Below are 23,367 nucleotides of genomic sequence, written 5' to 3' on the forward strand. Positions count from 1 at the left end.
TTTCTAAAGGTGAGTAAAATAGCATCAGCTGTTTTTCTTTCAATCATCATCGCAAAGCTGGGTGAAAGATATGGGGCCTGATTCTCCACTATTTTGTACTTTGTGAAATTATTTACATCTCTGTGCAAAGTGAATATAAAATGCAATCAGATCAAAATGATAGTGTTTTACACCAACTGTGCATATCTGTAGATGACAACATAAGGTGCAAGGCAGTGTGGAGCATCTGGATGGATAGATAGAAGTAGACCCCCTGAGCTTTGTGTAGAGCCATGCATGTTTATGGTGTTATACAAATAAGAATCAAACTCTCAAATATTTGACTCCAATCCAACTCCTGTTGAAGTTTATAGGAATCTTTCCCCTGCACTTGCCAAAGGGAGCTACCTCTGCATAAGGATGACAGCTTCTAATTAGGCCTTGATTATATGTCCTCCTGTAAACCTAAACACCTCTTCACTTTGGCAGTTTGTCTTGATCCTGCAAACTGATCTGTGCAGTGGGCCTCCATGGTCAGGCCCAGCATGGCTTGTATGAGTACATGATCCAAACCAAACCATGACAGCTGGGGCAGCACAGGGGCTGAGACTGACGGCAAGGAGCCAGGCTGGCTGGGTTCCGTTCCCGGCTCTGCACTGAGTCGCTGGGGAGCTTGGGTAGGTACCTTCTCTGTGCCTCAGTTTCCCGGGTGTAAGAGCGGGATATTAAAGTGCCAGGGAGGGGCGGGGAAGGCGAGGGGCAAGCCTGCGGGCTGCTGGGAGTGGCTCCCTAGCACAGCCGCTGTGTGACGGGGCCGAGGTGCTTGTGATGAATTAAGAGGCGGGCAGAGCGTTTCCCAGGTGCTAACCCAACGCCCGCAGCGAACCCAGCCCGGACGGGACGGGGGCAGCCAGAGCGTGGCCGGGCACCGTGAGAGGCAGCTGCTGCCCGGCCCCTGAGCGCGCCGTGACCGCGGCCCCGAGCCCGCCCGGACCCCGGCACGGCAGCGGCGCTCATGGCCTCCGCGCCGGGCCAGGGAAGCGCTGCCCTTGAGCGGCGCGGGGCGGCTGGGCTCAGCGGTGCCTGGCGCCCCCAGGGAGCGGGCGAGCCGCGGCGGCGCTTCCGCAGGGCGGCCCGAGCCCTGGCGCATCTCTGCGGACTGAGCTTGTGGCGGAAAAGGTGCGTGGGCCGGGCGGCGGGTCCCGCGGCGGGGACAGGGCTCGCAGGCGCTCCCGGTCCCAGGGCCATCGGCAGACCCGGCCACCACGGAGCGGGCCCGCTCGCCCCAGGGCAGCTCAGCCAACTCCCCCCGGGGGGAGGGGCGGCGGCAGCAGCAGCAGCTCCTCAATGTAGGCTCAGCCCTGCCCCGCGAAGCGCAAAGGGGTGTTGGCCATTGACGTCAGTGGGCGCAGGACTGGCCCCCGAGCACGCCCCAGAGCGGGAAAGGGGCTGCAGGGCGAGGGCAGGGGGCAGCGCCGTGTAAAAGCGCGCGGCAGAAGGCGGCCAGGAGCGGCCGCGCCTGTCTCAGTCATTAGCGCCCACGGTACGCAGGCAGACGTTGCTGGCGTTTAATTTTAGTAATAGCCGTAGCTAGAGTCGCTGGGGTGATCTGATCGTGTCTGTCAGCATAACAATAATCGTTGCCGCTGTTGTCAGGTTCTGCCCCACCACCAATTTTAAAATCAGTTTCCCCTAAAAATCGCAGCACTCTGCTGCTGAGACATTCACCAAGATACTGAGATTTAGGAAGAGATCCTCCGCTGTGACCATATCCAGGACCTCAGACTCAGGACTAAACTACTTGGCCGTGTCTTTTAAAACTTACTGCTATAGATACTCTTGAGGGCATTTCTGTGCCAAAAAAATTAAAAATTCTGCACACAATATTTTAAAATTCTGCAAATTTTATTTGTCAAATAAATGTGGAAGCTCCACCTTGGCATTGGGGCGCACAGGTCACTGGCTGCACAGAGGTGGGACTTGGGGGATCACCGTGCAGCTCCTCCCTGGGATATGGACTCAGCGGCGAGGTTGCACCTAACCCTGACACAGCACAAGAACCGGATCTCCCACAGAAACACCCCAAAGCCCTGCCCCTCTGTGCCAGGTGGGGGCAGGCAGGCTTAGCAAGGCAGGATCCAAGTGTGAAGGGGCTTAGTGTGGGTGGGATCCAGGTGTGGGTTGAGAGGGTTCTATGTGGGGCATTCTGGGTGCGGGTGGCTCAGTGGAGGATCTGGGTGTGGGGGGAGATCTGGATGCACAGGGGCTTGTTGGGGAGTTCTGTGTGCAACAGTAATGGGAGTCTGTAGGGGGATCCAGGTGAAGGTGGTGGGGGTTCAGCAGGGGGGGTGTCTGGGTGTATGTGGGGGGGATAGAGCTTGGCTGGGGGCTCTGGGGTGGAGAACTCAGTGGGAGGTTCCAGATGCTGGGGGAGTGGGGCTCAGTGGGGTGGGGATCCATGTGCAGCTAGTTGGGGCACAGTAGGGTAGGGTTCTGGGTGTGTGTGGCTTGGGATGATCCAGGTGAGGGGATGAGGGCTTGTCCGGGGGGGGGGGGGGTGGTTCTGGGTGCAGGTGAAGCTTGTCAGGAGGATCTGAGTATGAGGGGGTCTGGATGCACAGGGGTTGGGTGGATGGGGGAGCAGCTCCCTGTACAGGGATCCCTCCTCCTGCAGCTGAGGAGTGACGGGTGTAGGAAGCATGGGGCGGGGGAGAGTTTGCAGAGCTTCCTACAGCCAGGGGAGAAATCTGGGGGTGGGTCTGACACAGCCCCAGATACTGTGCAGGGGAAGAGGAAGTCCTGTCCTCTCCAGCCCAGCTGGGACTAGCTGCTGAGCCCAGTGCAACGTAAGAGCCACCAGCCGGGTCTTCTTCAGTCCTGCCCCATACCCCACAGCGATTTACCTCTCTGCCAGCTGCCATGGGCACCCAAAACATACTGCTGGGGAGGGTCGTATGACTGCTCTTGTGGCTTCCCTTTGCTTTCCCCATCAGAAAGTCATTTTTCTGTGGGGAAGCAAAAAAATATGTGGGAGACATAAATCCTGCACATGCGCAGTGGTGCAGAATTCCCCCAGGAGTATATAGAGACTTCAGCAGGTATCCAACAGCTCTGTATTAGCATCTCTGTTAATTATTCTGTAATTACTTCTCTTCCATGAAAACAAACATTGCAGTGTTAAGTATTTTCTCATTTTATATAGCAAACCCACAGTTGCACCCTCTTTTCTGTTTTTGAGCTACCTCATTGTCCTCCTTCAAATCCATCCTTATAATTCTCTCCTTTTTCTGATGCTTACACAAAATGTAGAGATAGAAGGTGGGTGAAACCAACTTCTGTTCATGAAAGAGACAGGCTTTTGAGCTTACACAGAGCTCTTCAGGTCTAAAGAAGACCCAAAGAAAAGTTTTATGTAAGCTTGACACCTTGTCTCTTTCACCACCAAAAGTTGGCTCCATAAAAGATATTATCTCACCAACCTTGTCTCTTTAATATCCTGGGGTCAACTTCACACAACAACACTGCATACAAAACACTTAACAGGCAGCTAGCAAGCTGAGATCACTGCCTGTGATGCTGACCAATATTGTCTCATTGTTTCCTTGTACTCCCTCTTCTTTGTCTGCATCAGTTTGTTGCTGCTTGTCTTAAACTTAGGCTGTAAGCTCTTTAGGGCAGGGAGTGTCTTTTTGTTCTTTGTTTGTACAGTGCCTAGCACAATGGAGTCCTGGTCCTTTTATTAAGGACCCCAGGCACTATGGTAATACACATAAATAAAAATAATAATGATTATTTGCTCAGTGGCAGCCAAAACTTCAAATTTGGTTATTGGAGCTGTGAGCCTTTTTGCTCAAGAAAATTAAAATGTTGTTTTACTGTTGCTGCCTAGGGTGGTCAAGGGACATTTCTCTGCATTCTGCTTGTCCTAGTTTGGATGATTGTGCCAGGGTTTCTAACTTTCATTCTCTTGGGTGCATCCGACTCTCACTTAATTTTATAGGTTGAGTTTTAATATTAACTAAAATATCATTTCTATCACTAATCTGGGAATGTGAGACCAAATAACTTATTTTAAATTCAAAATATTAAGATGTAAATAATATTGTGGACAGCGCCCGTCCATCTGGTTTAAAATCTAGATCTGATCATGTAGAGTGGAATTAGTCTAATCTTTCACTAGTGCTGCCTGTTGATGTTTAGCAATAACTATGACTTTGCCCATGAATATGTTTTTCCTTGGTTCCTGCTCTTCAAGTCATTAGAGAATGTGGAGCTGGAAAGGCTGTACACTTGGGCCGTTTGCTCATATATGCATAGAGTCCGGGAATGCCCTTTTGGGCATATATATGTGCATATATATCTATAGGCTTGCTTTGATTACATTGGGTGGGGGAAACATAGCACTGCAGAAGTTGAGACAGTGAGAACAATATTTCCATCAAAGCAATACATTCTGAAGGTCAGGTGGCCCGGTCATAAAAAACTTTGTTAAACATGCTTGTGCACTGTCTTGTGTAAATTTGTTGGTATTTAAATGTGATTTCAGAGGGAAATCACTGATGCAGGTCACCTTCCTTTTCCTACTCTCTCAGTATCTGTGTAAAGTGATTCTACCAATATGTCAACTGTATATTGCAATGAATGGACAATATATTTTTTTATTACTAGGTCACAGTGTGAAGACAAAACATTGAAACAATGTGAATGCCTGATGCAGTAGCCTGATGAATCTGGCATCCATGTATAGCTTCAAGCATATAGATCTGATTTTTCTACTGGTTTTCCTCTAGAGATCCAGAAGTGTTTAAATTTGTCACCTTTATATTTGCCTTTTCCTAAGGATAGTTGGCTAGACGGGCCACCTCTATTTTTCATTCCAGCATAGCACTTTATAGCTTTTGCAAAACCTCAGACAACAAGAGATCATCTTCTTGCAAAGTAAAACACATCACTTATAACGATGCTCAAGTCCATCATGAAATACTTGTCCCCAAATGTGTCAGTTTTGACCTCCTTAAGAATGCCCCTAACCTGGGCCAACGCAGCCCTTCACTCAGTTTTTGCAATATATTCCAAATGGATGACAGCCAAGTAATGATAATTAAAAAACAAATAAATTATTTCAGTGCTCTGGCTAGACGAACAACCCAGCATATATGGTGAAATGTTCTTTGAAGGTATTCAAGTATATTGCAACTGGTTGGGGAGTAGGGTGACCGGATGTCCCGATTTTATAGGGACAGTTCCGATATTTGGGAATTTTCTTATATAGGTGTCAATTACTGCCCCCCAATTTTTCACTCTTCCTATCTGGTCACCCTAATAGGGAGCTCTCACCACACCAGCCAAAAACAAAAACATTTTAGAAAAATTCACAGAAAATTCATGTTGGCATAAATTATACATGTAGGTATTGTAGAGTGTCTGTATTTGTTCTAGGAATGTACATGTAATGTCAAACATGGGCTCTTTCTTCCTTGATCTTTTAGGGCCCTAGCAAGCTGCTTAACCTTTTAACCAAATGAATAGTCCAATCAAAATAACAGAATGTTTAAACTTAAGCAGATTCGTAAATGTTCAAGGCCTTAGGATGATTTTCTTCATTTATTTAAGAAACTTTTTGAATACTCTGCTTTTTGTCTAGATATGTTGGAAAGAGTCCAGCATTACAGTGGGCAGTATTTCACCTGAAGAGGCAGACACGTCTTGGAAGTGATCTCTTATTCAACATCAACAATTATTCTACAACTAATCTTGTTGGTATTTTCGATATTTGTGCTATAACTCTGCCATAAGTGGTACCTGTGGTCCCAGTCCTACATTTAGATATGCCCATGGACCTGTGTGTCCATGAAGAGCCTCGTTGACTTCACTGGATTCTGCACAGGTGTAAGGACCTGCCTGTGCAGATCAGATTGCAGGTTTAGTGCCTATGCATTTTTGTGGCAAAAATTCCTATTAATTTCTGCAGGACATCTGGGTATGCAAGGATCAGGTTTTATGCAATTATTAATCTAGTTCTAATGAGGGATTGTTGAGATTTTTTCCTGTATATCTTTTGTCTAACAAAAAAATTAGATATTTGTTCCTGTATAATCTTAAAGCATATCTGAGTATACTAAAACTTCTCATTTAAGATAACTGAAAATATAAAAAGAAAAGGAGGACTTGTGGCACCTTAAAGACTAACAAATTTATTTGAGCATAAGCTTTTGTGAGCATTCCGATGAAGTGAGCTGTAGCTCACGAAAGCTTATGCTCAAATAAATTTGTTAGTCTCTAAGGTGCCACAAGTCCTCCTTTTTCTTTTTGGGGATACACACTAACACGGCTGCTACTCTGAAACCTGAAAATATAATATTTATCACAAGTATTTTAAGATAGATTATGATTACCTCAAAAAGATGGGGAAAAGAAGAATGTTGTCAACATGTTCAAACACTTCCCCCCCCCCCCCCCCCCCCCCCGCCCTCCACCCCAAGTCATTCAGTGGAGTCAGAGTGGAACATACTTGTAACAAACTCACAATGAAGTAGGTTGAAACTCCCAGCCAAATCCTTCACAGAACAATCTAGCTATTGCTAGAATTGTTTGCATATTTCAGTGCATTCAAATAAAATGATTTCCTTATCAGAGTTTTACAGTATGTATGAATTATGTTAATTAATGAATGCGTGTCTTGGAAATGTTAGCCTACATTTGTGGAACAAAAATAAAACCAAAATAAACACACCACTCAAACAGATACCCGTAACTACTGTAGAAACCTTTATTCTATTTAAAGTACACTCAGTGTCCATAGGGACAAGTAGAATACAGTAAACAGGAATACATATACTAATGTTTACATTTTTACTTTTGTTTTAGAGGGGAGATTTTGAAAAGCTGAAGCGTCTGTTGTATATTTGCCCTAAAGAAAGAAGCCAGCAAGATCTCAGGCAGGTAAGGAAAATAAAGCACTTTATTTGATAAATAATTAATCCAATGATACTAGGGCACAGTGATGATTTTCTTATGTCATTTTATTTTTGTAGATAACCATTTAACTTATGCAAACATAATTTAGAAAGAAGAAAACTGTGCTAGTACAGCATGCAAAATTAGTGATTGCGCTGAATGTTTAGACTGCTTCACCTGAAACTGATTACTACTCCCATCTGTTCAGACTTGAGTATTTGAGGACTATTCTGTCTGATGTCAGTTTCCAGATTTTGAGGGAACTCCATCCAACTAGTTCTACTGTGGTGTTAAGGGGTAGCAGATCACAGGCCTCCAATGTAGACACACTAACATTAGCAGTGTAATGTGGGTGGCCCTGGAGAAACTTGACCTATATGGGTATACTTGATTATCCAAAATTCTATACTATTAAGCTTATGAAGGTAAATTCAGATACTCAAATCCACTTCATACTTCAAAAGTAATAAAGTAGGTTGGGTGATTGGTATCAAATAAGGGGAGGGAAGAAAAAAGCAAAAAAAGAACAAAAAAATAAAGGGAGGGAAAGGAAAGGAGTGGAGGAGAAAGGAGAGCGACATCTCATTTTCCATCTGCTAGGAATCAAAGATTTCTAAAATGTCAGATCAAATCTTTTCAAGTCCACTTCTCCAAAAATTTATGCACGCTTTAGCTGCCAGGTCATCCAAGCCTCTGTGCCAGTCTTCTATCCCTAGAGGCAGTCTGTTCTTCAATCTGAGCCCTTTGGCTACAAGCACTGCTCTAGAGACCCAAGCTTTCTGTGAGTTTCAGAATTTCCAAGGTGATGGGATGGATCACAGCTCTGGGAAGTCAATTTTAAGGAAGTATCCATGATCATATTAATCCTCCTGCCTACTTCTAGCCAAAAGGACTGTATCCTGGGACAGTCCCAAAACATGTGAGCCAGGGTGGGTTCGGGAGCCCCCCATCTCAAGCAGCACTCCATTTTGGTAAGGCCCAGGCACTCAAACCTATGTGAGGACCAGAATGAATGAAATAATGTTTTCTGCTGGATCAGCCTTAATCATGGATCAGTAGAAGAGGTTTCTAATTTTTTGCAAGGCACTTCCCCATGGGCTAGGATTCAAGTATGTATGCCAATCTTTGTTCCAGGCCTGGCACAGGCAATCTAAGTTAGGGAGTGTCTTTTGGACCAGGAAGTCATAACAGGCTACAGATGATTGGGTGAACCGCTGGAGCTCTCTCTATATCAACACTTATTCAGGAGTTTCTGGTGCTCCCAGCGCATCAGGACCAAATATGTCCTTCAAGAGATGCTTAAGCTGCTGGTAATGCCAGGCAGCTACACCAGGTAGGTTGTATTGGTTTTGGAGTGCTTGGAATGGGAGAAACTGATCCACAATTAAGAGACCCAAGCTATCCCCTTATCCATCCACTCTCTCTGCATCAATGTTTTCTTGATCATTTTCAGCACTGGGTTGCCCCAAAGTATAGCATCAATGAATGAGAAGGGGTGGAATTTACATTTTCTAGCCAACCTGGCCCATGTTTGTCTGGTAGCCAATATTGTAGGGGACATTTTACAATCAAAATGTTAGTAGGCTGAACCTAAAATTCCTGCCAATGGAAGGTGATGGATCAACTCCTGTTCCACCAGCAGCCCAGGGAGTGATCTTCTCTGTTATGCTCTGGAGTGACAGGGCTGCCTGCCTGCGGATAAGTCCATATGATAATGCTGCAAGTTGGAAGCCTCCAATGTGATTGAGAGTTGCAGTTTAAACGAAGCCAGTCTTGTCCTCCCGCCCACTGGAATAGAAACTGGGAGATCTTTCAGGATACACCATGTTCAGGGAAGGACACATTCATTTTGATGACATTAATTTTGCCCCAAAGGCTAAGAGCATGGGTTCTTCATATGCCCCAAACTCTCACTACCTGAGCTAAAATGGACTCTAAATTAATTTTAACCAGATTCTCTATCTCATTGGGGATGATTTTCCCTAAATATTTAATCCTTTTGGGTTGTGCTTAATATTCCAATTATCATCGATTCCCCTATGAGCTTGTTTACTTATACCCAGAATTTCCAGTTTTTTCCAATTGTTTTTACATCCCGAGAGGTTTCCAAATGCATTAATTAGATTTAATAGGCTAGGAACAAAATTTTCAGGTTTAGATACAAGAACAAAAGCATCATCCGCATAAAGCATGATCTTGTGCTCCATTTGGCCTATCCTGATGCCATGTATATATTGACTTGTATAGTTAGCAGTAGCTAAAGGTTCAAGGGCTAGGTCAAAAGCAAAGGTGAAAGGGGAATGGTTTTAAAGTAATGCCCTGGGTGACAGCCCTGGAAGAGGGATTCATACAAAGAAGTTTAATGTAAGAGATAAATTTGGCAGTCAGTTTAGCAAGCATGTAAAAGTAATCCATGTGTAAAAGGTGTTCTCTGCATCCAAGAAGACTGCAGTTTTGATGAGTCAAAGGAGCCTCTAGCTGCTATGATGTCAATCAGTTGACACAAATTGTCAGCTCATCTGTTTAACTTGTTGACTTATCTGTTAAAAATACTTAACACTTACCACACTAATGCAAACTCCAAAAAGCATCAGGCCTGCATTTTCAGACTAGGATGCCTAAAGCTATGTGTCTAATAATATGGATTTAGATACCACACCATAGTTATCACTGTGTGAAAACACTGCCCATCAGATTTTACCAGATCTAATTAAAGTGCTGTGTTACATTGTTGGGGGAGTGAGGCAACTGCCCTGCATGGTGTCCATTCCCTTTCACTCCTCCCCAAAGTGCTTCTTGCTCACTGAGACATGGAACCACATCAGTTCTGCTACAGGGGAACTCTTCACTGCCATGAATAAGGGGGTAGAATTTGCTTCTTAGGGAGTATTCCGTATTCCTATTTGTACTGATGTTGTGTGATCTTGCGAGTCACAGAACTATCCAGGGTAAATAAAGAACAAAGTGTGTTTCTCTTTACCCACATATCTCAATGAACAATAAAGAGAGAAGAGTATGACTTCATTATGAATAATTTTGAAATCTTGCAGTGGATCTTTACACATATACCAAATATATAGGGTACAGTAAATTAAAGATCTGTGAAAACTGTTTAGATACTATGGTGATGAATGTCCACATTAGACCAAATTCTTTTCTGAAAATGTAGTTGTTTAGACTTTGATCATACTTCAGAGACCAAGAATAGGATTATAGCCTTTTCCCCCCCTTAGAAACTGGGTGGGGACAAGGGAAGGGTCATATTTTTATGCACTTTAAATTTTAATATCCCTAAGTAAATTGGGTAATCATCTCTCACGTACTAATGGACAAAGAAACTTACATTTCATTTTGTTAACTATGACCTTTTAGAGGTCAGATTTTTGTTTAATTTTTCCAGTATAAAAAGCTTTTATGTAAACACAAGGCTCATTCTAAAGCATCTGACAAATATTGACAAAAGTTGTTCCCCTTTTGAAAGACTGCATCATGTGAGTTGTGTGGAGGTGACTGAGAAGCTAGGAGTCCTTTCACATAACACACTTCAGATCTGAGTCATTGCCAGTCACTTGTTACCCATAGTATAATAAAAATAAATCATTTTTCACAATTTGATAAATCTGCTAATGAATTAAACTCCATTAACTCATTGACCATGGATCTGTAGTGTCTTCCAGTTGATTGTGTGGAATTTTAGCAGTAGCTTGGCCTTAGGGATGCTTTAGAATGACACTTGGCCTTAGGGATGGATTCAAGCTCCTGGATCCACCAAAATTTCATCCTCCTCCTTATTTTTTAAGTCTTCTCAGACAGACCCTTTCATCCATCTGCTACGCTGACAGCTGTCTGTCCCTCAATTCTGCTTTCCCATGATGGCAACAACCCCACCAGGCTCTTCCTCCTACACAGGCAGCCCAGTCCTGTGCTGCCAAGTCCCATCCTGGACAGACTGGGTCCTTGCTCAATTTCCCACTTCAAGGACCCAGTCAGAGCTGACTCTTTTCTGTCAAACCAGTATCAAGCTGGCAGTCTGTCTTCTCCTGAAGCAGGGCCAGCTCTAGGTTTATTGCCATCCCAAGCAAAAAATTTGCCACCCCAAGCTCTGAGAGCGCAACTGCCCAAGCAAAAAAAAGGGTGGCCGGAATGATGCCGCCCCTGGAATTGTACCACCTCAAGCACGTGCTTGCTTTGCTGGTGCCTAGAGCCGGTCCTGTCCTTAAGGTACCGATGGAGTGAAATTCACAACTAATGGGATACTTCAAAAACTGTCACAAGGCAGAATGGCAGTGTGGTGAGCATGATGAACCTGTTCCCTTATCCTCCTTCCCCACGCTATGACATGACTTGAAAGACTAAGAGGAGAGACAATGTCCATAGTGCCCCTCTTACTTGCATTATCCTGCTGCAGCAGCATCAGGTGTGTGGCTAGCAGCAATCAGTCGAGAGGCTTGTTGCCTCCTTTAGCCCTCCTGATATGAGAGGTATCAGCTCACTTTACCTTCTCCCCTGCGCCTAAATTTGGTCTCCTACCAGTATGCTGCTAACCAGCAAAATCCAGCTGTGAAGTGTCCATCTACAGCTGCTTTTCTGCATCTCTCTGATTCACTACCAGCTACTATAACTGCTTGAGTACTGGAACTTTTGAATTCTGATCCCTGTCACAGGGATCCATAGGTAATCTACCCTTACATGGTTCTCTTCCAGACTTGACCTAGCTAGAAACTTTCAAATTTGTATATTGCATGGTCCTATCCTAGCAATTCCATTTATCATAATATAAGTTGGTGGATATCAGAATGTAAAAAAAAAAAAAAAAAAAAGTAGTGAATTAGTTAGAATATTTTTCATCTGTATAACTTTTAATTCAGACAAATTATCTGGTTGTGCTGCTGAAAGTGAGATTCTGACATGCAACAAACGTTCTTAGTGCCAAATTCTGTACTAAGATATGTGCGTGTGGCACCCTTTAATTATGTCTGGAGTAACATCATGGGGCCAAACTCTGCTCTCAGCTACAGCAGTGTAAATGCAGAGCAACTCTGACTTTTGTGGAGGTACTAGTGGTGTAAATACAGAGTAACTAGGGGCAGAACTTGGCCCCATGTCTATCAGGCAAGCTCGAGATTAGAGTCACATTCTGAGACAGACAGGGTGAGGAAAGGAAATGGTAATAGTAATACAATAATGTGGTTACTAAATCATGACATTCACAACAGAGAATCCATTATGTTCTGAGAAAATCTTAAAATATAGAGAGAGCCCAATGCATTTGGAAGAAGCATGATGCAAAAAAAAAAAAAAGTACTATTTTCCTTTGTTCCTTATGAACAAGATCCCTACTTTAAAGGGGTTGAGAAGACTTTGTTAGCAGTATCCTCTCAGTCACAAATTTGGTCCTGAATATATATGCACACAGCTCCTGTCTCCCACTGAGTGTAATGGTGCTTAGAGCCCCCAATGAGTATAGAATCTGGCTCTCAAAACCCTGAACTGGAGCTGGGATGGAGGCCAGCCATTCTAGTGGAAGCCTTGGGAGGCATAGTACCTGAAGTAGGCCCAATGCTTCTTGGTGCTGTTTTGAGGGCAAGGAAAGCATGGCTACCCTACAACCCGTAAGGAGAGAAAATCATCCACTCTCCTCTGTACTGGCTGGTGTGGAAAATGGGGCAGGGCCAAGGAAGCCAACAGCATACTAGTCTTGCCGAGCTCAAGCACTGCTGTTGTGGCTGGGTCCTACATGAGGGCCAAGGAAATGGAAAATTCTTCCACCCTCTTCCTCGGCCTGGGCACACACGCAGGGGCTCAACTTGACCACAGTGTAGTTTACAATTTCTTTGGTGTGTTATCTGAGCCTGTTTATTAAATTGAAGTGTGCTGTCTTTTTTTTCCAAGATACAAACATGTCTGAAGAAGAACAGAACATTTCAGTGTTTACCTCATAAAACACAGCTCCAACTTTGCCATGCTGTAGTCTACCAAGAGTAAGTAAGAGACAAGAATGCTACTGTTTCCTTCAGAAACCAAGGTCAGAACATGCACATTTTTCAACAAAACTGTAACTCTTTGAATTAAATATTAATCATACTTCAGAAACACTCACCCCATTAAAATAAAATATTGACAAGCAGAGTGTGACAGGGTTGGGGGAAACCCCCCGTCCTGTGCAGGGCGAGTGTGCCCGCTTCTCTTAGGGAATGTTGTGGGGGGCATATGTACCTTACTTCTATGTCCCTCCCAGCCTGAGTCCAGACACTCATCCTTATCAGCAGGGTGGTGCAGCCTAGTGGCCAGAGTACATAAATTCACCATTGTCAACTGGGCAGTAAGGCCTAGGGGCTAATGTCAGTCAATCCGCCCCTTTTTGCAAGGCAGTAAGGCGCCTAGTGGCCCAAGTCAATAACTTCATCCCTTTTTGCAGAACAATAAGGCCTAGCCGCCAGGGTCAATAAATTCGCCATTGTGAGCGGGGCAGTAAGGTCTAGCGGGCACAGGGGGAGGGGTTGCACCCTCAGCAGAGGGGTCCAGGCCCTCCCTCTCCACCAGACCCCAGCCCGAGGCCCTGTTAATGGTTATAGCGTGGGTCACTGAGTCAGCGGGGAAAGGCTCCGACAAAAACACACTGACTCAAGGCTTTGGCTCACTCACCTGTCCGCCGTCTGATTGCCCTGGGCTGCTTCCTGCCGTCGTCCCTGCTGCTGTGGTCTGGGCATCCCTGTTACCTTTAGGTTCTCCGGTCTGCCCTTTCTCCGGCATCTCCATACCCAGCGTGGCCTTTGGGGTTGCCTTGGAGTCTGCCTGGGCTGCAGCATCCCCAGCTCCTACAGTCCCAGGCTTCCACTGAGCCCTGGTTGGAGTGGCTGGCACGCATCCTTCTTCCACAGCAGTCCACCCCAACTGAGGTGAACTGCTCTCTTTTATACCAGTGCACCTGGAGCATTCCCAGTAGAGTAACGTGGGCATGTCTTCCTCAACCCACAATGTAGGGTTAACCCTTCCCCGTCCAGTGCAAGGTGAGTGCACCCCGTCACCCAGAGCTATATAATACTTCTCTGGTATTTGGTGATTTGGACCGCAGTCCTGAAATGGAGAGCTTCCATACCTGAGATCTAAAAATCCAGTTGGAATGCAAGATCATCAGTGTGCTAGTACAAAAGGCTTCTCCCAAGAAAATACAAAAATAAAGACATAACTATTTAAATTAAAAGATCTCCCCAGGATCCAAGCAATTTAACCACTTCCTGCAGTAAGTCCTGGCTCCCACCTGCCTGACCCCCCAGAAAACCACCTTACCTTTCAATGTCTTGGCCCTCTTGTATCCTGTAATGAACTCGACATCACACTGATGTGTGGATATAGCTGGCTTTTGGGAAAGGCAGGTTCTTGCAGTGCAGAAACTGGACCTTTTGGTGTGAAATATACCATGGAACAGTGAAACATGGACTCAGAGATACCTTAAGACCTCTTTTGTGCTTGCCCCACCCCCGAGACAATATTAATCCTGGCTATGAAATCTACTCTTTTGTTTGAGCAGCATTAAAATTTGAGAACAAATCCCTCTACCCATGCAACTTCAGCAAGTACATTTTCAGATTATAAAAATGGTCTTCTTACATGCTGTCCTGTATCAGAAACGTCGTGGGAGCACGATGTTTTGTTCAAAAGGAATATGCATAATTAGCAAACAGCCTCTACATTTAGTGACAGTTAAGGCTGTGGCAGAGCATACCCCACCCACCCACAATCTTAAAGTGGAAATAAGCTAAGCATTGTGACTTGTGCATTTCTTTCCACTTTCCTGTGACCTACAACTCTGTTGATTAACACATTTTCAGCACTCCATAAGGCTTTTACTTCCATCTCCAACAGATACACAACAGCTTCATCAAATTTGCACTCTACCTCAGAGCCTTAACAGTGACCTCAGCAGTGATAAAGCACAATAACTTCCCACTTGCATGGAATGTGTGACATCCAGATGAACTCCTGTTGATAAAATCGATATAAAAGAGGGTTGAGGTTTTGCATTACAGTTCCAAATTTAATAAAGTTGGCATAGAAATAGCTTTGCTATAGCCTGTAGCAACAACATGTTACACCAGTAGATCTGCCTATTGCTCTCCCTCTTTCCTGCCACTATGAAGCAAACCTTTCAACTAGGGCTGTCAAGCGATTAAAAAAAGTAATCATGATTAATTGCATGATTAAAAAAATTAATCATGATGTTAAACAATAATAGAATACCATTTATTTTGGGGCTCTCAAGTGATTAAAAAAATTAATTGCGATTAATTGCATGATGAAAAAAATTAATCATAATTAATCACACTATTAAACAATAATAGAATACCACTTCAGATTCTTAAACCTTGGGTCGACTGCTGTATTTATCCTTAGAAATCTCACATTGGTACCTTCTTTGAGTTTTGTCAAATCTGCAGTGAAAGTGTTCTTAAAATGAACAACATGTGTTGGGTCATCATCCGAGACTGCTATAACATGAAATATATGGCAGAATGCAGGTAAAACAGAACAGGAGACATACAATTCTCCCCCAAGGAGTCACAAATTTAATTGCAGCAAAGAGTCCTGTGACACCTTATAGACTAACAGACATATTGGAGCATGAGCTTTCGTGGGTGAATACCCACTTCGTCACATGCATTCGACGAAGTGGGTATTCACCCACGAAAGCTCATGCTCCAATATGTCTGTTAGTCTATAAGGTGCCGCAGGACTCTTTGCCGCTTTTACAAATCCAGACTAACACGGCTACCCCTCTGAAGCTTGACAAATTTAATTAACGCAATATTTGTTTAACGAGCATCATCAGCATAGAAACATGTCCTCTGGAACGATGGCCAAAGGATGAAAAGGCATATAAATCCTTAGCGCAGCTGGCATGTAAATATCTTGCGATGCCAGCAACAGCGGTGCCATGCGAACGCCTGTTCTCACTTTCAGGTGACATTGTAATTAAGAAGTGGGCAGCATTATCTCCAGTAAATGTAAACAAACTTGTTTCTCTTAGCAATCAGCTGAACAAGAAGTAGGACTGAGTGGACTTGTAGGCTCCAAAGTTTTATGTTTTGTTTTTGAGTGCAGTTATGTAACAAAAAAACCCCTACATTTGTAAGTTGCACTTTCATGATAAAGAGATTGCACTACAGTACTTATATGAGGTGAATCGAAAAATACTGTTTCTTTTATCGTTTTTACCATGCAAATACTTGTAATCAAAAGTAATATAAAGTGAGCACTGTACAAGTTGTATTCTGTGTTATAATTGAAATCAATATATTTGAAAATGTAGAAAAACATTCAAAAATATTTAATAAATTTCAATTGGTATTCTATTGTTTAATAGTGCGATTAATCACGATAAGTTTTTTAAATTGCGATTAATTTTTTGAGTTAATCGTGTGAGTTAATTGTGATTAATCAACAGCCCTACTTTCAACCTTTAAATATACCAACGAGGGACACCTGCAGATCTGATAGCTGACATCTTGGCCAACATCAGGGATTGAAATGATAAATCCCAGAGCTAAAAGCGTAAGTTTTTATAATGTGCTAAGGACTGAGGCTCACAAGTAGAGAGCTGTCACAGATTTACATCCATTATGAATTGGGCATAGCGGGGCATATACACACACTGACTAGTGGGTTCCAAAAGTAAAATGTTTAGCAAATGACTGAAATGTGTATTCTGGTGATTAACGCCATAATTTAAGATATCATAGTTAAAGTGCAAAATCTGTTTTAAAGTGGTTTTTTTTCAATTTGTGAAACTCTCATAAACATTCCATCACCCCACATAAATCCTATTGCTGATCTGAATCTCTTGATCTTCAGATCCCTAATGTAGGCTCTTACTATTTGAGCTGTAGGCGTAACTCTAGATGAACCCCTGGAGAGGTCTTGAAACATGTTTTCTTAATTATTTACTCGTCAGAAGTAAAATATAGTTTATTAGGAATCTTGGATTCTATAACTAGCTCTTGGAAGGGAGTGTGGGTTTACAGCGGTTAGAGATAGGATAGTGGGATTTACTCCCTTTAAAATGCAGTGTTATGTACTGGATAAGATTGTGGTTTCTCATGTTAGAGTTTTGGGCCTATAGTGATCGTGTATAAACTCTTTGCTAATTTATTTTAAAAATGTGGGCGAGTGTTTAGCTCTTCCTTAACTGTCTTTTAGACTGAGGTTTGGGATTGTAATCAATAATCAGGGTAGTAAAATGCATGGGAATTTAAACAACACTTAGAAGAGGTGGGATTTGAACACCTGGTCTCCTCTTTGCCAGCTCAGGAAACTTTTCCTTAGGCTTCAAGTGTATTTGGGGTGTGTCTTTCTCTCTCATTTGCCTGCAGCAGATTTGTTGTCAAATTAAATATTGGTGGGTTTGCCTCAGTGCACATAACACTCTATAGATAAACACTACCCATGTATAACATACTCCATGATTCAGCACACAAGAAGCCGCAATGATGCCAAAGGACAAGTCCCAGAGTGTCTTAAAGTGCAAAAGGGGTACAAAAAAAGTGAGACAATCAATGACTAAAAAAATCACCAGAAGAGGTGATTTGGAACTGCTCTTATTCGTTCTGTGTCAATTCATTTTTCATCAAACCACCATGAAAAAATCCAGATAGAACTCAAAGTTTATATTCTATGCTTTATTTTTTTTTTTTGCCATTTCAATGGGATTTTTACAAAATAATGTAAAGCTTCTGTTAAAATTGAGCTTTGTAAGGCAGCCTTACCTATGGCATACCTACCATTGCATCATAATAAGTGATATATTGTGCTTATATAGCACTTTCCAACCTAACATCCCAAAGTGCCTTATTAACATTAATGGGTCTAATACTCATTTCACTAAGGCTATTTTATGCTGCTGTGCCAATGTAAAGGGGCCTTAAACAGGGTGTAAATTATGTTTACACCCACTTTAAGGCCACTTTACATGGTGGGGATGGTGTAAAGTTGCCTTAGCATCATGCATTTAGCCTCACCACAAGTCTGTGTAGTGGGTAACTAATGTCTCCGTTGGACAGATGAGAAAATTAGGGCAAAAACAGGTGAAGTGATTCACCTCATTTCACATAGAAAAAGTGTGCTACAGCTGGGAATAGAATTCAGTTTTCCTGACTCTGACTGCTTTCAGGTCTCTGTTAGTGCCCCAGATGTTTTGACAAAGTAGGCTGGCGAGTAGCTTTGTTCCACTGTGTTATTTTGTTATTGGTGACATCAGCTCAGATTCTGGGTTTAGTTATGTTTTTGTCCAGTGAACTAGGATGGAAGCTCTTCACAGCTGAATACGTTAGGCAGTGGTTCTCCACCTGCGGCCCAATCAGCACACAGCTGCAGCCCATGTGACATTCTTGGGGCCATACAGGTAGTATTGGAAGCGGCCCACAATGGTAAATAGGTTGGGAACCACTGCATTAGAGTCTGAGCTTTGGTGATAGTAGTCTGAAAAGTTAGGTAGTTGACAGTAAAGAGTAGCTGTCCTGATAATTATTTAGTGGATTCTGTGGTTCGGGAGAAGGACCTTCTGATTTCCTTCATGTATGTAATATATTATAGTCATTACTGTTTGGTACTTGGCACTTAAATAGCACTTTTCATGCACAGAGATTTAAGCATTTTATAGTGACAGGTAACTACCATGGGTGTGCAAGAACACCACCTTATGTTGTAACTGTGTCATCTTTTAGGAATTCCACTCTCTGTTTTGCAGATTGATCCTTATTGTATCCTGAAACTTAAACAAATCAACCATTAATTAATGGTTGATGTTACATTTCACATATCATGGAAAACATGTAATATTTAAAATTAATGTACCAATAAGCTGTATATCTAATACTAGAAGGATCCTTTTTACAAAATAAATACATGGTGAGATTTCTGAAGGGGAAAACTTTAAATTGGATGGGTCTCAACACAGGCTAAATCATGTGTTATAACTACTCTGATAGAATTCCTCTAAGGTTTAGCAGGGATCCTTGCTGATAAGTATCTTGGCATCAAAGGCTTAGACTTTTAGAATGCTGTGTGCACAGTTTATGTGCAAAAGTATATACCATTTCTGTGTTTAATTTACATGCATGACTGATGCACTTAGGAATGCAGTTGCAGGAAAAGTGCACTCAAATTTGCATTTCAGTACTTGCACACTCATGGTATTTATGCAGTCATGGTAATAGCAGGTGCAGATTAAGTGTATGTACCAGCTGTGGTTCTACAGCTTTGTTCTCCTGACATAATATCAAGTTAGTCTGTTATTAGCGGTTATACTTTTTTCAGTGTGTCATGTTAATTATGGAATAATTTTCATCCAGTCTACTAGGATACGTTCTGATGTCTGTATCTTTCTGTTTACATTTTGCATATTGCAGTCATTGTTCATTGTCAACATTACGTAACTTTTACCTTTTGGGATTTTAATTCTCTTTCTAGGTGTGAAGCTGGAACCATAGTTATAAGGCAAGGACATGTTCCAAGTGAATGTTACTTAATACTATCTGGAAAACTAAAAGTCATATGGGGTGATGCAAATTTCAAAGACCAAACTTTCACCTCTGAAATATTATGTGAAGCTGAAGAAGGAGACTTCGTAGGGGTAAATATTTTCATTTAAAATTTTAATATTATTTGAATGAAAATATGCTTTAAAATGTTTAAAGGGGATATTTCCAAAGACACAAAAGGAAAGTCAGTAGAACCTGGATACCTAATTACCTTAGTCTCTTTTGTTAAGTTTTTAATAACATTTACAAAATTAAAAATAATGTGGTAAAAATTCCTCCTAAGGTGAAGTGTTCCATGAATCCTGTGATCTGTGCAGGAAAAAGGGGCAAGTTGGAGCAGATGTGGGGCATGGACGAGGAGGTGGGCAGAAGAGAGAACTTGGCTCCAGGTCCTATTATCTTTCTGTGACTGCACACCGCAGTACATTCCAGTTGATCCAGGCTTTCATGTTTTGTTTGTTTCTATGGGGCGGGGAGCAGAGGGAAGGGAGACATGCTGTTTCTGGTCTCCAGTGACAGCCTGTAGGAATGTTTGGAAGAAATCTTATATAGATTACCTTCCTTCTCTTTAGCCTCTTCCTTCAGTAAGGGACAATCAGGCCCTTAGACATTTGTTAATAAAAAATTAATTTGATGGGCCCAATAGATTGTCTAGTAGCAATGCAACATGCTGCTATGAGAGAATTCTTGTCTCATACTTCCTGCCTAATGGGATTAAAGGAAAATGAACCTGTGTGATTAAATCTATTTTCATTTTAAAGGCGTTTGTTCCTCATACAATACAAATGGTGGTAACTCTCTTTAGTTTTGCACCCTAAAAATATTAGGCTGGATTTTGCCCCAAAGTACAAGTGTGCATCTTCCACAGAAGGCAGCATTTGGCCCTTTGAAATTAGATGCCCATTTAGAAGGTTGTTTACATTTAGAAAGCCCTCTGATTTCTTTACCTGCAATAATTTTATTTTCCCAACATTTACTTTAGAATTTTCAAGCTTTTTAAAATGTGTCCTTGAGCAGAGTGCATTTGATATTAATTGCAAGGGGCAATTAGGATAAAGCAATATATTACAGTCAATGGAAGTAGATAAAACTTAGTTCCTTGTAGGACTGGGTGCTTACCCAGTGTACTATTATTAATTTATCTTTATACCTTTAATTAAAAGTTGTACAATCCTCTATGCAATCTTAAGTGTTTTATTATAAAAGTAAACTGTACAGCTGAAAGAATTATGCTTCTTGTTTTTGTTTTGCAGGAAATCTGTCTTCTGACTAATACAAACCGATCTACTTCCATTATATGTAAATCCAATGTGGAACTTCTAGTGATAAACAAAGAGGTACTTGGAAAAAAAATGAATGGCAAAATAAGTGGTTTCTTTAATTGAATTTATTCTCTCCTAAAATACTTTTTAATACATTTCACATCTTTGAAGACAAAAATGTCCATTTAAAAATTAATCTCTGAACAATTAATGTTCTGATATTTAATTTCATTAGTAAATTGTTGTGCAAATTCTTTACAAGGAATGAACTCTGAATGTATAATCCACAGTATTAGGGTAGTTTAAAATGATACCGTTAGATGTTAAAAATAATGCAGATACAGCGTTCCAGGAGCCAAAGTATTGTGATGAAGAAAAAAGGCACCTGAGGTAAGCTGCTACAAAGTATTATTTTTTAGGAAATATATAGTGTGGCTTGTTACAGTGGTTTCTTTATATTTTCAGTTAGAACCCCTCTGAGACTCATATCTAACAATACGACGTAGTGGTGCATGAACTGCTAATGTTACAGCAGAAAAACCATCTGATCGCATTTGTATTGGCAGCTGTATCACAATTTGGCATATAAGTCTCTAGGACCGAAACTTAAGTTTTTCAGTGTTTTGGGGAGATGGATTATAAATAAAGAACAATTTTTATTGCTGGTTCTGGGTCTCTTTTTATTTTAAAAATATTGACAAGGTAAATCTCATGAGGCAAAAAGAAAAGGAGTACTTGTGGCACCTTAGAGACTAACCAATTTATTTGAGCATAAGCTTTCGTGAGCTACAGCTCACTTCATCGGATGCACACTATGCATCCGATGAAGTGAGCTGTAGCTCACGAAAGCTTATGCTTAAATAAATTGGTTAGTCTCTAAGGTGCCACAAGTACTCCTTTTCTTTTTGCGAATACAGACTAACACGGCTGTTACTCTGAAACCTTTCATGACGCAGTAAGTCTTAATTCGCAGGGTGATCGCCTAATGCTAGAAGTCTCTTTATGTGGCTTTCTAAAGCTGTTTAGGCCATGAATTCCTGATGTAATGATGACAATAGTTTATCTATCTTGATGTGCCAGGTTGTAGAGTTTATTGCTTAGTCCCTCTCTAGGGAACTTTGAGTAACAGCCTTGATTTGCCTCTGCTGAGGGTGGGGGAATAGGGGAACTCATTGGCTGTTCTGGAACATTATAGATTATCTGTAGGAAGCTTTGTGGCATTAGACTCTAGCCCAAAAGTGCTTTTGGGTGTTGGTGTGGTTACCAGCATGGCCTGGAAAAAGAGCAGAGAGAAAAGAAAAACCATGATGTGGTGGTTTACTCTTATGGAAGCAAATAATGGTTCTGGATGTGTGTAAAAAGGTTAGTTTTTTTTTTCTAGACACCTTTGTCAATACTTATTATGTAAAAATCAATACTTGATATTTGCCAAGATAAATCAGGCTGATATTCTCCTGCTCCTAATAATAGTAGAGCTATGCAAGTGTGATGCATTTCAATATGAAAATGTTAGAGGAAATATCCTGACTGTTTTAGCACTCAAAGATCTCATTAGTTTAATGTGATCACTTTTATTTTTTAAAAACTCAACAGAAGCCCTAGGAATCTGATTACCTGCAACAATTGTGAGAATGGTTAATGTAATAAAATAGTATTGCGATACTGCAAAAATACACCATAAATAAAATCATGCCCTGGATGTGGTTTTCTCTTTTTGAATATCATATTCATTGTATTATTTATAAAATAGAAAAGGAAAGAGAGAGCTCTATTAATCCAATGACTTTTTTTTAACAAAGAATGATAACTGAGTGCTAATGGAAACATTCAAACAGTAGGTTATGTATGTTATGTATATGTAGTGCCCCAAACAGTGTTGTTACATGCTCATCAGTGAAGATTTTCAATTAGTTTTAGCAGCATTTTACAGGCACAATGATTTAGTTTCCTATATGAAAAAAAACATTGTTCATATTTTTGCATCTGGAAGGCTTCCTCCTTTCCCCAATGTTAACTTTTATACCATTTGTTTATGTCAATACAACAGTATTTCTTTTGCTAGCACTTTTCATTTTATTCATGAAGAGAATTAGCATTTTATCCACTGCTGTTGTTTCAGTTCACTTCGAAGCAGAACAATTGTTGTTTTCCACTGCCACTAGTTTCATTCTCTTTTTAGAAATGTGCTTCAGTATGATAGGGCTGCTTTTGAAAATGGATATTTGTTGTTCTGGAAGACAGTCATCACCAGCCTGCCAGGGGTGCTGGAACAATTTGTATAGTGGGGGTGCCGGGAGCCATTGAACCAATCCGTAAACCCTGTCTATAATGAAATCCACTTCAAGCTAGGGGGTGCTGCAGCTTTAATTTGCAGTGTCTAATCTGTATCCACAGTCTCTCTTTAGAGTTTCATACAAACCCCAGTTTTCCTGTTTTGTACATGCTGGGTTAAACTGCTCTTAAAGCTTTCAAGAAGGTGTGTTACCTTTGCTCATCTGGAGTGAGGTCAGGCGAGTCCTGTGTCTCTGGAGTATGAGAGACAGGATGTTCAAATAAGTGTTGCTCTCTCCCCATGGTCTACTGAAATAGGTTTCATTGCACAGTCACACAAGGATAAGCACACAAATTATGAC

General features: G+C 41.8%; 1 protein-coding gene across 1 annotated transcript in view; it reads left to right on the forward strand.

The window, feature by feature from the left end:
• The first annotated feature begins 759 nt into the window (after nt 1-759).
• The window catches only part of LOC114022198 (cyclic nucleotide-binding domain-containing protein 2), an 82,426-nt gene continuing 59,818 nt past the window's right edge, over nt 760-23,367 (forward strand). The window contains exons 1-7 of the mRNA XM_043546199.1: nt 760-1,158; nt 5,624-5,735; nt 6,847-6,921; nt 12,829-12,917; nt 19,402-19,564; nt 19,756-19,833; nt 20,726-20,809. Of these exons, the coding sequence (XP_043402134.1) occupies nt 995-1,158; nt 5,624-5,735; nt 6,847-6,921; nt 12,829-12,917; nt 19,402-19,564; nt 19,756-19,833; nt 20,726-20,809 (765 nt within the window). The 5' untranslated portion in view covers nt 760-994. The remainder of the gene's footprint in view (nt 1,159-5,623; nt 5,736-6,846; nt 6,922-12,828; nt 12,918-19,401; nt 19,565-19,755; nt 19,834-20,725; nt 20,810-23,367) is intronic.

This window comes from Chelonia mydas, chromosome 4, assembly GCF_015237465.2.
Source record: "Chelonia mydas isolate rCheMyd1 chromosome 4, rCheMyd1.pri.v2, whole genome shotgun sequence".
NCBI lineage: Eukaryota > Metazoa > Chordata > Testudines > Cheloniidae > Chelonia > Chelonia mydas.